The sequence below is a fragment of the Rhinopithecus bieti genome, unplaced genomic scaffold, assembly GCF_001698545.2.
Source record: "Rhinopithecus bieti isolate Rb0 unplaced genomic scaffold, ASM169854v2 scaffold_10614, whole genome shotgun sequence".
Classification (NCBI taxonomy): Eukaryota; Metazoa; Chordata; class Mammalia; order Primates; family Cercopithecidae; genus Rhinopithecus; species Rhinopithecus bieti.
In genome coordinates this window covers 693,774-704,679 of record NW_016806893.1, presented here as the reverse complement: position 1 = coordinate 704,679, position 10,906 = coordinate 693,774, and the positions used below count along the sequence as shown (strand labels likewise).

The 10,906-nt window shown below is 36.6% G+C and overlaps 1 protein-coding gene across 1 annotated transcript in view; it reads right to left on the bottom strand.

Annotated features, from left to right (window-relative positions):
• Positions 1-274: 274 nt before the first annotated feature.
• The window catches only part of LIN28B (lin-28 RNA binding posttranscriptional regulator B), a 121,477-nt gene continuing 110,845 nt past the window's right edge, over positions 275-10,906 (bottom strand). Inside the window, exon 4 of the mRNA XM_017878559.1 lies at positions 275-5,183. Within this exon, the coding sequence (XP_017734048.1) occupies positions 4,820-5,183 (364 nt within the window). The 3' untranslated portion in view covers positions 275-4,819. The remainder of the gene's footprint in view (positions 5,184-10,906) is intronic.

Genomic DNA, 10,906 nt, shown 5'->3' with positions numbered 1-10,906 from the left:
TGAAGTATGTGCCTTTATTCATTCACAAGCTTGCACAATCTCTGCTGGACAATTCTGAGTGATGGCAGCTTCCACCTTTCCTTCTTCTTTCACTTAGACTACATTTATTCAGCATCTGTATTGTTGGAGTAAGTTCCACGTTAATACTCACCACTGAGGATATGTGAATACCATTTAACTTACGCTCCAGCTGATGTAAAACACCTGCCTAAATGGTCTTTTATCCTTTCACTTAGTAAGAACACACATCATAAAAAATCTCCAAAACCCATCATAAATGCCAACGTTATATGTTTTATTTTTAATCAAGTAACTTGTTAAAACCCCAGCATATCCATAATTGACAGAGTAAGACATTAGGCATGAAATGAGAATATAAAACCCAGAGTGTACAGAAAGGCAAACAGCGCTTCAATCCCTCCAGATGACTGCACGCAAGTGAAATGCATTCCAAACATCTACCCCTTATCTTTTAAAAACATACAGTTCAAGTGTTTTTATTTTCACTTGTAAACAGCATGAATCAAAATGGACAATGAGGTAATCTAAATACTACACAAGATAATTTAAAACACTAGATAAAACACCATTATTAAAGACATATAAAAATCAGGGTTCACTTTGGTCTCTAGTATGGTTAGAGTTGTTAATACCAAAAAGCAACACATACTAATTGAAGCCAGCTTGGTGGTAGGTGCCAGTGGTTGATAGATGGAAGTGATTCAAGAGGTAGTCAACACCATCATTTTCAAGCTGGTAACTCTCACAAGTGTTAAGCCACAGATGCATTAAATATCATAATACTTTCTCACAGTACAGTACTTTACCATAACTTGCAGCTTTGTTCCAAATATAAAATTTAAAAATGAATCATAGGTCAACTTCTCACTCTAACTGAACAATTATGACACAGATCATACAACCACCACGTCTTAAAGAGGCTGTTGACAGCTATGTAAGACAGAGTTTGATGCTTTTAACAAGATGTTCTTCTCTAAAACAAACAAATCTCATTAAGACATCTAGAAAATTAAAGTCAGTGCAGCTGCACTTGTACATACTTTCCCAAATTTTATAACCAAAGGGGAAATACACATATATATTTTATGATAAACATTTCTTAGAGAAAACAGATAAATTAATTTAAATTAACTTTAAGACTTAATGAGATTTCCCATGTCCTGTATAATTCATCTTACAGTGAATGTTACAAAGTCTATTAACACTTATGGGCTCCTATTCACAAACTAAATACAACCAGCAGTAACTTGGGGCCGCCCTGGTGCAAAATAAAACTGAGCCAGAATAAAAATAATATTGGCAATATTGGAGGTGGACTGATGCTAATAACATGACATTTCTTGATCTTTTTTCTTACATTGCACACTAAACTTCCAAGTTATAAGCAGGTAAAAATCTTTCTAAATCTTTCAACTGCAAAAATACATCCAAGGTCTTCTAGTGAAGACTAGAAATCCAAGTATAAAAATGTTTTCATTATAGTCTGCCATGTAGCAAATGATCAGCTTACAGGGCTAAGACTGGCAATGCATCTTCTTTAGGAATTACATTTGTGTTGACATGAGGGTGAGGTCAAGAGATAACTGAATTCACAGACCTGCTGCCCCACCATTAGTAATCCCTGCAAAGTGATGCTTCACACAGACCCTTTTCCCTCAATAGCTAGTAATGGCATTGCATGTTCATTCCTTGGCAAGCCAGTGCTAGTTAGTTATGTGCCTGGGGCTATAATGCTGCAATACGCTTGGCTTCAGGGCAGCACAGACAGTAAATGAAGGACATTGGCATCTTTTAAACTCTTTGCCTAAGCACGAATACCTGCATAAACCAACCCCTCTCCCTGCTACCCCTTCCAACCTCCGCCTCTGGGCAAAGAGATGCTTCTAAGACTGCTTCCGTGTTCTGTTTTGCTTAAGTTCTTAAGTTGAACAGTGCCCATAATTCTTTAAACTAAATACATGATTATTTTAAGGAGATGTTTGGAGACTTTGCTAACTAAAAGGAGATGCTTCATTATTCACAAGTGTTTGTCAGCAACATGCAGTTGTGGATTGCTATTTATAATACAGATAAAAAGGTTCTGTACCAGAGAATTATCAGCCACCTGTAAGGCTGGAACAGCATACATACAGGTGTGCTATGCATCAACTATGAGGTAGCCTTTTGCTGTAAACAGAATATTTTACCTATGTAAATGAACAATGTGTTCACATCAGTGATACTCACATATGCATGGAGTTGAGGGAATCTGCTTTAGAGGAGTTTTCACATGAAATAAAAATAGGATAACTGATATCTGATATTCAAAAATGTTGATCTATGTCAAACTCAGAGGTAGTTACTATCATCAGTACATAATACTTATATAAAGGTATAAGTTATTTGGTTTGTTTTGAGTAAGCAGGACTGTAGACTAGTCTGTAAAGAAACAAAAATATTATATGGTATGTTCCCTGAGCAAAGTTCTTTGTCCTGAGTATGTTATGTAATAGTGATAATATTCTCATATAAAAAATAAACCCCAACTCCCAACCATAAGACAGGTTTGGTATGTGCTCTTAGTTCAGTCTGGTAAGATGATGAAAAGGATTTCAAATTGCACCCATAAAGACCATAGTTCTCAAGTGTTTCTATTTTTTACCATGATTTTAGCTCTAAATTTCTTTTTGTAAACAGGAAATGTCCAATTTTCAAGTCCATAATTTCCTATTTCCATAAGGTGAAGGAACTTTGGTTTGAATTTTCAAAGTGACTTATCTATCATGTTTTGCATTTTTACTGTTAACCTGCTTATTATACCTGCTAAAAATTGAGCAATGCTTATCATGTTTTGCATTTTACTGTTAACTTGCTTATTATGCCTGCTAAAAATTAAGCAATGCCACTTTGATTTGTCTACATAATTTAAATAAGCTTGAAATCCTCACATAAGGCAAGGAAGTACTTCTCTACAGCTATATCACATTCAATATCGTCAAAGGTAAGCTTTGCATCACAGCACACCGATATTTCAGTGTATACCACGCAGATTCTCACAATCACTGTTGTGAAATTCAAGCTGAGTTGTAAAGGACTGGCAACCCAACCTGAGGCATTTTCTTCTTATGGTGGCTTGCTGAAACAGCAGCAACTATATACGTCTCCCATGACAGGACAGGAGGGAGAGGAAGTAGAAACTGTTCAGCAGAATATGTCTCATTTGAGTCATGCTATTTTTATTTAATTATCTGAGCTTACACCAACAGGCCCATACATTATAATTATAATGCTTAGTATTATTCCCAATATTAAGCACTATAATTAACTGGTACCTTCTTGCAGATGTTTCAGAAATTTGCCCATAACATCTAGAGCCAGGATGACCCCAAAATAATTTTTTTTCCATGACCGAAACCTAATGGGACCAATACTATGACTGGTCCCTAGCCAGTTTATCACTCTGAGAACCAACCTGAGAAGATTCTCCCTAGCACTGAATGTTCATCCTGTATCCACCATATAGGTTACTTCAGAATAAGCATTGGAGGTAACTTCCATAGGTTCAAAGTTACTGTATAAAATACTTTCAGTTCTCTGGTGGGAGAGGTTTGGTACCTCTGCCCCAGGCTTGTCACTCTTGTTAACTGTCACTGAACACTGCCTTTTGTCATATCATTCACAGGTCATATATATTGGGCAATTGTGAACATCCATTTAATTTTAATTCTCAACCCTGGTATTTCATTCATTTCTGTGCTGCTTGTTTGTTTTAGAAAGAAGTTAGATAACTTTCCAGGAGGAACAAAAAAAAAAACAGCCACCAAAAATATACGTCAAACAACTGGAGTTCTCTAAGGTCTTCAGCAGTAAATAAGGAGGGCTACCTGCTCTAAGCAATGGGTAGAAGATTGACTTAGCCAAGGGAAGCTGCTGTTGCCACACAATCCCTTACAACCCTCACAACATGGAAAAGGTTACAAGAAGCTGGTATTAAAATACTACTGAAAACAAGTCACTAAGATTATCCTCCCCTTCATTTCTCTTAATAGGCATCTAATTTTACAATCAAACACAGAATTTAAAACAGTGAAATATCGGCACAAATTACACATTCATTGTCTTTTGTGGAGTTATGTATCCCAGAATCAAAAAAGCTTATGGCAGTTAGAGGCATACGAAGTTAAGGTACTGCCTTCAAAGAGGGGGGAAAATATCACTCCAGAAATTTCAAGAAAAAGAGGCAATCCCAAATTCAGGAGAACTGGATGTCTTAAAACCTATAGTGTACCCTATAGTTGGCAGCTCTGAGATCTGAAGTATCCTTTGGTTCACACAAAAGTAACAGTCATGTTTTATTTTATATAATATAAAAGAAGTGGTATTTCAAGAAAACTCCAGTGGGTGAAATTTAAAACTATCTATAATGCTTCACATGGGTTTTCAATTCTTGGAAATATCCAATTACATGAGGGAGGGTGTGTGCTTTGATCTATACACAAATATATAAAGACAAAGGCTCTTTATATATGTGTCTACATTTCTACATAAAATTCTCATGTGCACACAGACTCAGGCTCTCCCCCTCTCATACATGCACATAATGACAGACATAGTATTTTACTCTCTGAATTAACATAAAACATGACACCCTGCTCAAATATAATTTGCTTAGAGTGATTTGTCTGTTTAAAAATTCACAGTTCCCCAATAGTAGTTAAAATCCCAGGTCAGCTACTGCTTGTGAAATACTGTTCCCCTATACTTGCATGAGGTAGACTTTGCAACAGGGTAAAAGGAAAGAACATATGAAGAAGACCTGTTATGTCTTTTTCCTTTTTTGAACTGAAGGCCCCTTTTTGCTTTGCTCTTCTGGTGCTGTAGATGACTTTGTGGAGGAAGCTTCTTGAGGTGACCTGCCTGACCGTTCTGAGATCTCTGCCCTAGCCTCCTGAGGTGGTGATGTACAGCCATGCCCGCCTCCCACTTCTCGAGGGAGAGCTGAAGTGCATGGCTGGGATTCTGCTTCCTGTCTTCCCTGAGAACTCACAGGTGGCTGTGCAACATTTTTATGTGGGCAGTTTGCCACCATGTGCATGATGCTCTGACAGTAATGGCACTTCTTTGGCTGAGGAGGTAGACTACATTCCTTAGCATGATGATCAAGGCCACCACAGTTGTAGCATCTGCAAGGCAAAAAGATGAAAATATCTTAGAAGTAGGCAGCATGTATCCAAAAACACATTTTAAAATGTGAAGACACACAAACTATCAATGAGACAAGCTTATTTTAATGTGCCTTCTTAAAAGTATTTATCATTGTTTACACTGGTTACACTGTTGGTTCAAAGACTATCTCCAAAATGTTCTCGTGAGGTTAAAAACTTAGTTGTGTGAGACATAACTAAACACAGTGAAAAACAAGAGTATTAAAACACGAAAGAATATTTAATCACTTCCATATAGAAATGATTCCTTTAAATTTGACACTATCTGGTCATTTTAAAAGAACCATTTAGCCCACTAGAGGGCAGCGAATATTCAACAAAAAACCACCAGCCAGTTTTAAAAACAAGAGTGTAGAAATACAGCTGTTGGTATGATACAAAGTGGCAATTCACTCAGAAATTGGGAAAATTTTAGACCAAATTAAATTTTAAGAGTTTAACACTTCGTTGAATGTTAATTATTTTGACTGCAGAAACCAGCTTAAATGGAAAAAAATGTTTTCCTTTGTATAAAATTAAGTAGTGCAGTGAAATTTGATATTTAAGAAAGTCGGAGTCTAGTCAGAAAGTCAGGATGATATCTGGCAAATTACCAAGCAATTTTAGAGCAATAGAGTAAATGTCTGAATCAGAACAGTGCTAAAAAAAGAAAGCTTCTAAATACTTAGATTGAATTAATAAAAGTTCATGCTAGTTCAATGATGAGAAAAGTTTACTTTCTTTTCCTTTTGTAAGAAATTAGCTTTCTTTCAGGGTGATCTCTTTTAGTTAAAATAAATGGAAATCTATCCATAATATGTGAATGCACACTGAAGACATGGCTTTGTATTAGATGTCTGAAAGTTCAGCTTTTAGTTTGGCAAGGAAAAGCTACGCAAGAAAATTTATTCAGAGGTATATTTGTTCAATTTCAATCAGATTTTCTTCTAAAATTTTATATTAAAAATAAAAGAGCATAAGTGGAAGAAACTAAGAAAAATTTATATTTACTAAAGGTTTTAAATCTGATTGTTAAACATGGAATTTGTTTAATGACTTGTCTCCAAATGAAGTATTTTAAGAGCTATTTTATTTTCCAAATACATTTATGACTCCATAAATTTCATTTATGAAGCACAAAGAACAACAGGTTATAATTTTTTTTTTTTTTTTTTTTTTTGAGATACAATCTCACTTTGTTGCCCAGGCTGGAGTGCAGTGATCTTGGTTCACTGCAACATCCGCCTCCTGGGTTTGGGTGACTCTCCTGCCTCAGCCTCAGGAGTAGCTAGGATTGCAGGCATGTGCCACCATGCCCGGCTAGTTTTTGTATTTTTGGTAGAGACAGGCTTTCACCATGTTTGGCCAGGCTGGTCTCGAACTCCTGACTTCAAGTGATCCGCCTGCCTCTACCTCCCAAAGTGCTGGGATTACAGGCGTGAGCCACGGCACCCAGACAGGTTATAACGTTTTTAAAAAATAATAAAATGTGTTAACTGGTTGGGCGGCGGTGGGTCACGCTTGTAATCCCAGCACTTTGGGAGACAGAGATTGGGAGGCAGATTACGAGGTCAGGAGATCCAGACCATTCTGGCCAACATGGTGAAACCCTGACTCTACTAAAAATACAAAAATTAGCTGGGCGTAGTGGCACACGCTTGTAGTCCCAAGCCACTCGGGAGGCTGAGGCAGGAGAATTGCTTGAACCTGGGAGGCGGAGGTTGCAGTGAGCCGAGATTGCGCCACTGCACTCTAGCCTGGTGACAGAGTGAGACTCCATCTCCAAATAAAAAACAGAAAAACAAAAAACAAACAAACAAAAAATAAAAGGGTTAACTGAGGAAATTGGTTTAAATCCAGACTGACAACAAAAAATGAATTATGATGACTTACATTTGTATGTGTGTGAGAACATCAAACAATAATTTATACTACCTTATATTTCAAAGACAAACTAATGTACTAACAACCTACTAAGCAGTATATATAGGATATTTAGTATTTTATCTTCTGGGATAAATTAAACGGTGAATTTTTTAATTGGCAAAAATTAGGGTAACTATTGCCTGCTTCTCCAGTTAGCAATGTTACCTTATGTAATTTAGAATAATGAATTTATAAGATGGGCTTTTATTCTTTGCAACAATTAACAAGTATTTATCTTAGGACAGACTGAATTATATTTTCAAAAAGGGGGAAAAAAAATCACATGTTGTAGTTAAATTATTCATTGTACAATTACATATCTTAATATAATATAGCAGATTTAATAGTTTCAGCCATATGTTCTATGAGAGTGTAAGATTAAATAATCAAGATTACTCGCTAATGCTTAAAATTCAGGTTCTCAACAACACTCAAAAATGACATATTTGAAAGATATAACCACATTATTTATAATAATATATTTTCCCACACAGTTCTCCTCTACAATAGAGAAGTGAATTCTTAAATTAAATTTGCCCATCTATAAAGTATCTTCTTTTGAATTAAATTCACTTCCTTGAGGATACCTTCCACTCAGGAGCTCATTTTCAAAGAGAGAAAAAAGAGGTTAAAGGCTTCAGTAATAGGCTGGCTCTCCGGCGGACACATCGGTTTTATCAGTCACCGTGGTGGGCACTGCGCTATCCAATTCAGGGAACCATTCTGCCTGCTCACTGACCAGGAGCCTGATGTCAGTACTCTGCTTTCACAACTGCGATCTTCAATTACCCTCTATCTGTGCATTCACCATTAGATTTGAGCTATAAAAGTTATTTTTAAGGACGCTATGTAATTTTGGTTTCCTTACATTTTGATCTGCATAGTTAATTCACCCCCTTGGCTTTTCTGATATGTGCTATCATTAGGCCAGACTGTCTTCCGCACTGAAAAGATTTGCATTTAGTGTCTATGTGCTTAGCCTTAAAAGGGGAGGAGTGGTATTTATATTCTCTTCTATTTAATCATTCCGTGTCAATCACTCTTACTAAGAGTAGAGATCACTCTCCATTATGAAACCTCTTCCTTCCCAAGGGACTGACACCAAAATAGAAATGTTCAGCTACGTTGCAGCTCACAAATTATACCACAACTATATACTCCATACAAGCTATACATGATTTTAGTCCCCTTTGTTCACCCTCCATACTTTTCCACATCAGTTTGCCTTTGTAGTCTGAATGAATTTTACACTGTGATGTGAGCATAAAAATAGCATGTGTGTCCATGTTTAGCTACATGCTTAAGAAATATAAGGACATAGTCTCACACAAGCAAAAGACCATACAAAGAAAACTATACTCATACTTTATTATATATTCCCATAGTCCAACATAAAAAATAAAATTATTCATGTTAAGTACTTTATTAAATGCTGAACCAATAGCACAAAGGGTATTTTCTCATGCATTACAAGTAAAGACAAAATAGGCCAGGCGCAGTGGCTCACGCCTGTAATCCCAGCGCTTTTGGGAGGCTGAGGCGGGCAGATCACTTAAGGTCAGGAGTTTGAGACCAGCCTGGTCAACATGGCAAAACCCCATCTCCACTAAAAATACAAAAAATTAGCCAGGTGTGGCAGGGCACACCTGTAGTTCCAGCTACTCAGGAGGCTGGGGCAGGAGAATTGCTTGAACCAGGGAGGCAGAGGTTGCAGTGAGCCAAGATTGCTCCACTGCACTCCAGCCTGGGTAACACGGCTAGACTCTGTTTTAACAAACAAAGATAAAATAAACAAAAATGTTCACTTTAATCTTAGAAAGTTATCAAGTTCTTCATAAAATCATTTTATAAATACTGTTATTCTAATGAGCTAGCACATTCTACAAGTATTATGTCTTATTTAAGGAACATTTAAAGATAGAAGATAAATAACAATCAAATCAAAGCCAACTTTTTTGAGACACTAGCAAAATAAGATTTAAAACTTAATATTTTAAGACCGGGTGCGGTGGCTCACGTCTGTAATCACAGCACTTTGGGAGGCCAAGGCGGGCAGATCACGAGGTCAGGAGATCGAGACTATCCTGGCTAACATGGTGAAACCCTGTCTCTACTAAAAATAACAAAAAATTAGCTGGGCGTGGTGGCAGACGCCTGTAGTCCCAGCTACTCAGGAGGCTGAGGCAGGAGAATGGTGTGAACCTGGGAGGTGGAGTTTGCAGCGAGCTGAGATCGTACCACTGCACTCCAGCCTGCACAACACAGAGAGACTCCGTCTCACAAAAAAGAAAAGATTTTAAATGAAAGAATGGCAACAATAGATAGAATACAGGCACTTATGATGGCCAAATAAATAAAAACAAATTGTTTAGACCTTTAGAACCATTTAATTATATTCTGAAGTAATTACGAGTTTTTAAAAACCAAGTCCAAACACCTACACTAGTTAATAAGTTAATCAAAACATACCCAAATTTCTGAGGATTTCATCAAAAAATGAAAACTCTGATTCAGAAATCAGAATTCAGATCTGCTACGACCATTAAAAAGTTTGCATTTTTTGATCCAAACAACTGAGTAAGCAGATTATATTTTCAAATGATATCAGCAATAATGGAGCTGAGCACAGCTGACAATCACTAGGTTAAAAGATAGACATTAATTTTTAAATAATATTCCAATAGTGTAAATGAAAATACTCATCAGTTATATATTCCCCCTTGATCCAGAGAGTGATTAAAAAAATTGGGAAGAGGGGCGATACCACAGAGGAAGATCCAGATTTGCTTGTCTAAAAGTATAATGGAAAAAAATCTATCTTAGGGTTCTTCTCAGTACTTGAACATTTTAACTTAATAAGAATTTATATGTAAACTCAAATCCACATTCTGAGGGTCTGATGCGGGCATTAAGGATAATTTTGACAGTGATCTGTAAGCTTCTGAAGGGGAAGGAACTGTTGAAAGATAGTACGTAAAACAGTATCAGGGACAGAGAAAAGAGTAGTGAAAGAAGTGCGAGCTTTGGGCAGGAAGAAGGTACGAACATAGAAAAGGAATTATGTAAAAATTCTTGGGAAAAACAGACTAAAAAAGGATTAATAAAGTTTCCAAACGGGAGGCAGAGGAGCTAAAGAAAAGTCACAGATTGAAAAAAATTTCAGGAACTAAATTGGAGGAAAAATAATTCTTTGAAGACATCATTTTAAACCTTGGTATAGTTCAACTAAAATCCAGAAATGATACTAATAACATTCCTAAGCTCTATTATTTTTTATTCTAATATGTTTTAATACTTGTTATTTAATTAAAATTGTGTGCCAATCAACTGAACACATGGAAGCCAGCTGGTGGTGGGGAGGTGGGTGGGCAGAAAGGTTATTAGAGAACCACACAGAGCTGACAAGCAAAGGATCCAGAGCATATGATGGAAGCAATCTGCCTACCCTGTACCTCCTGAAGGTAAGAGGGGCAGATCCTGGAACCAGTCTTCCAGAAGAAGGCCCCATTTTGTTCTGACTGATTCTACACAATCTAAATAAACATTTGGGTAACTCCACAGGACCCGCCCCAAAGTACCAAGAGAGAAGTCAGGAAAGTTTGATGAGTCACAGAACTAGTAAGTCTCTTTAATAGTGTACATGTCTTCTGACCTCCATCAACCTATGTGTTAATGAATTAGTTTCTTTTATTTCATTCTTCTCATAACCAAATTCATAAGACTGTAAGCCAGTTAAACAATAACAATTTTAGTAAAGTTAATTTTATTTAAGTTTT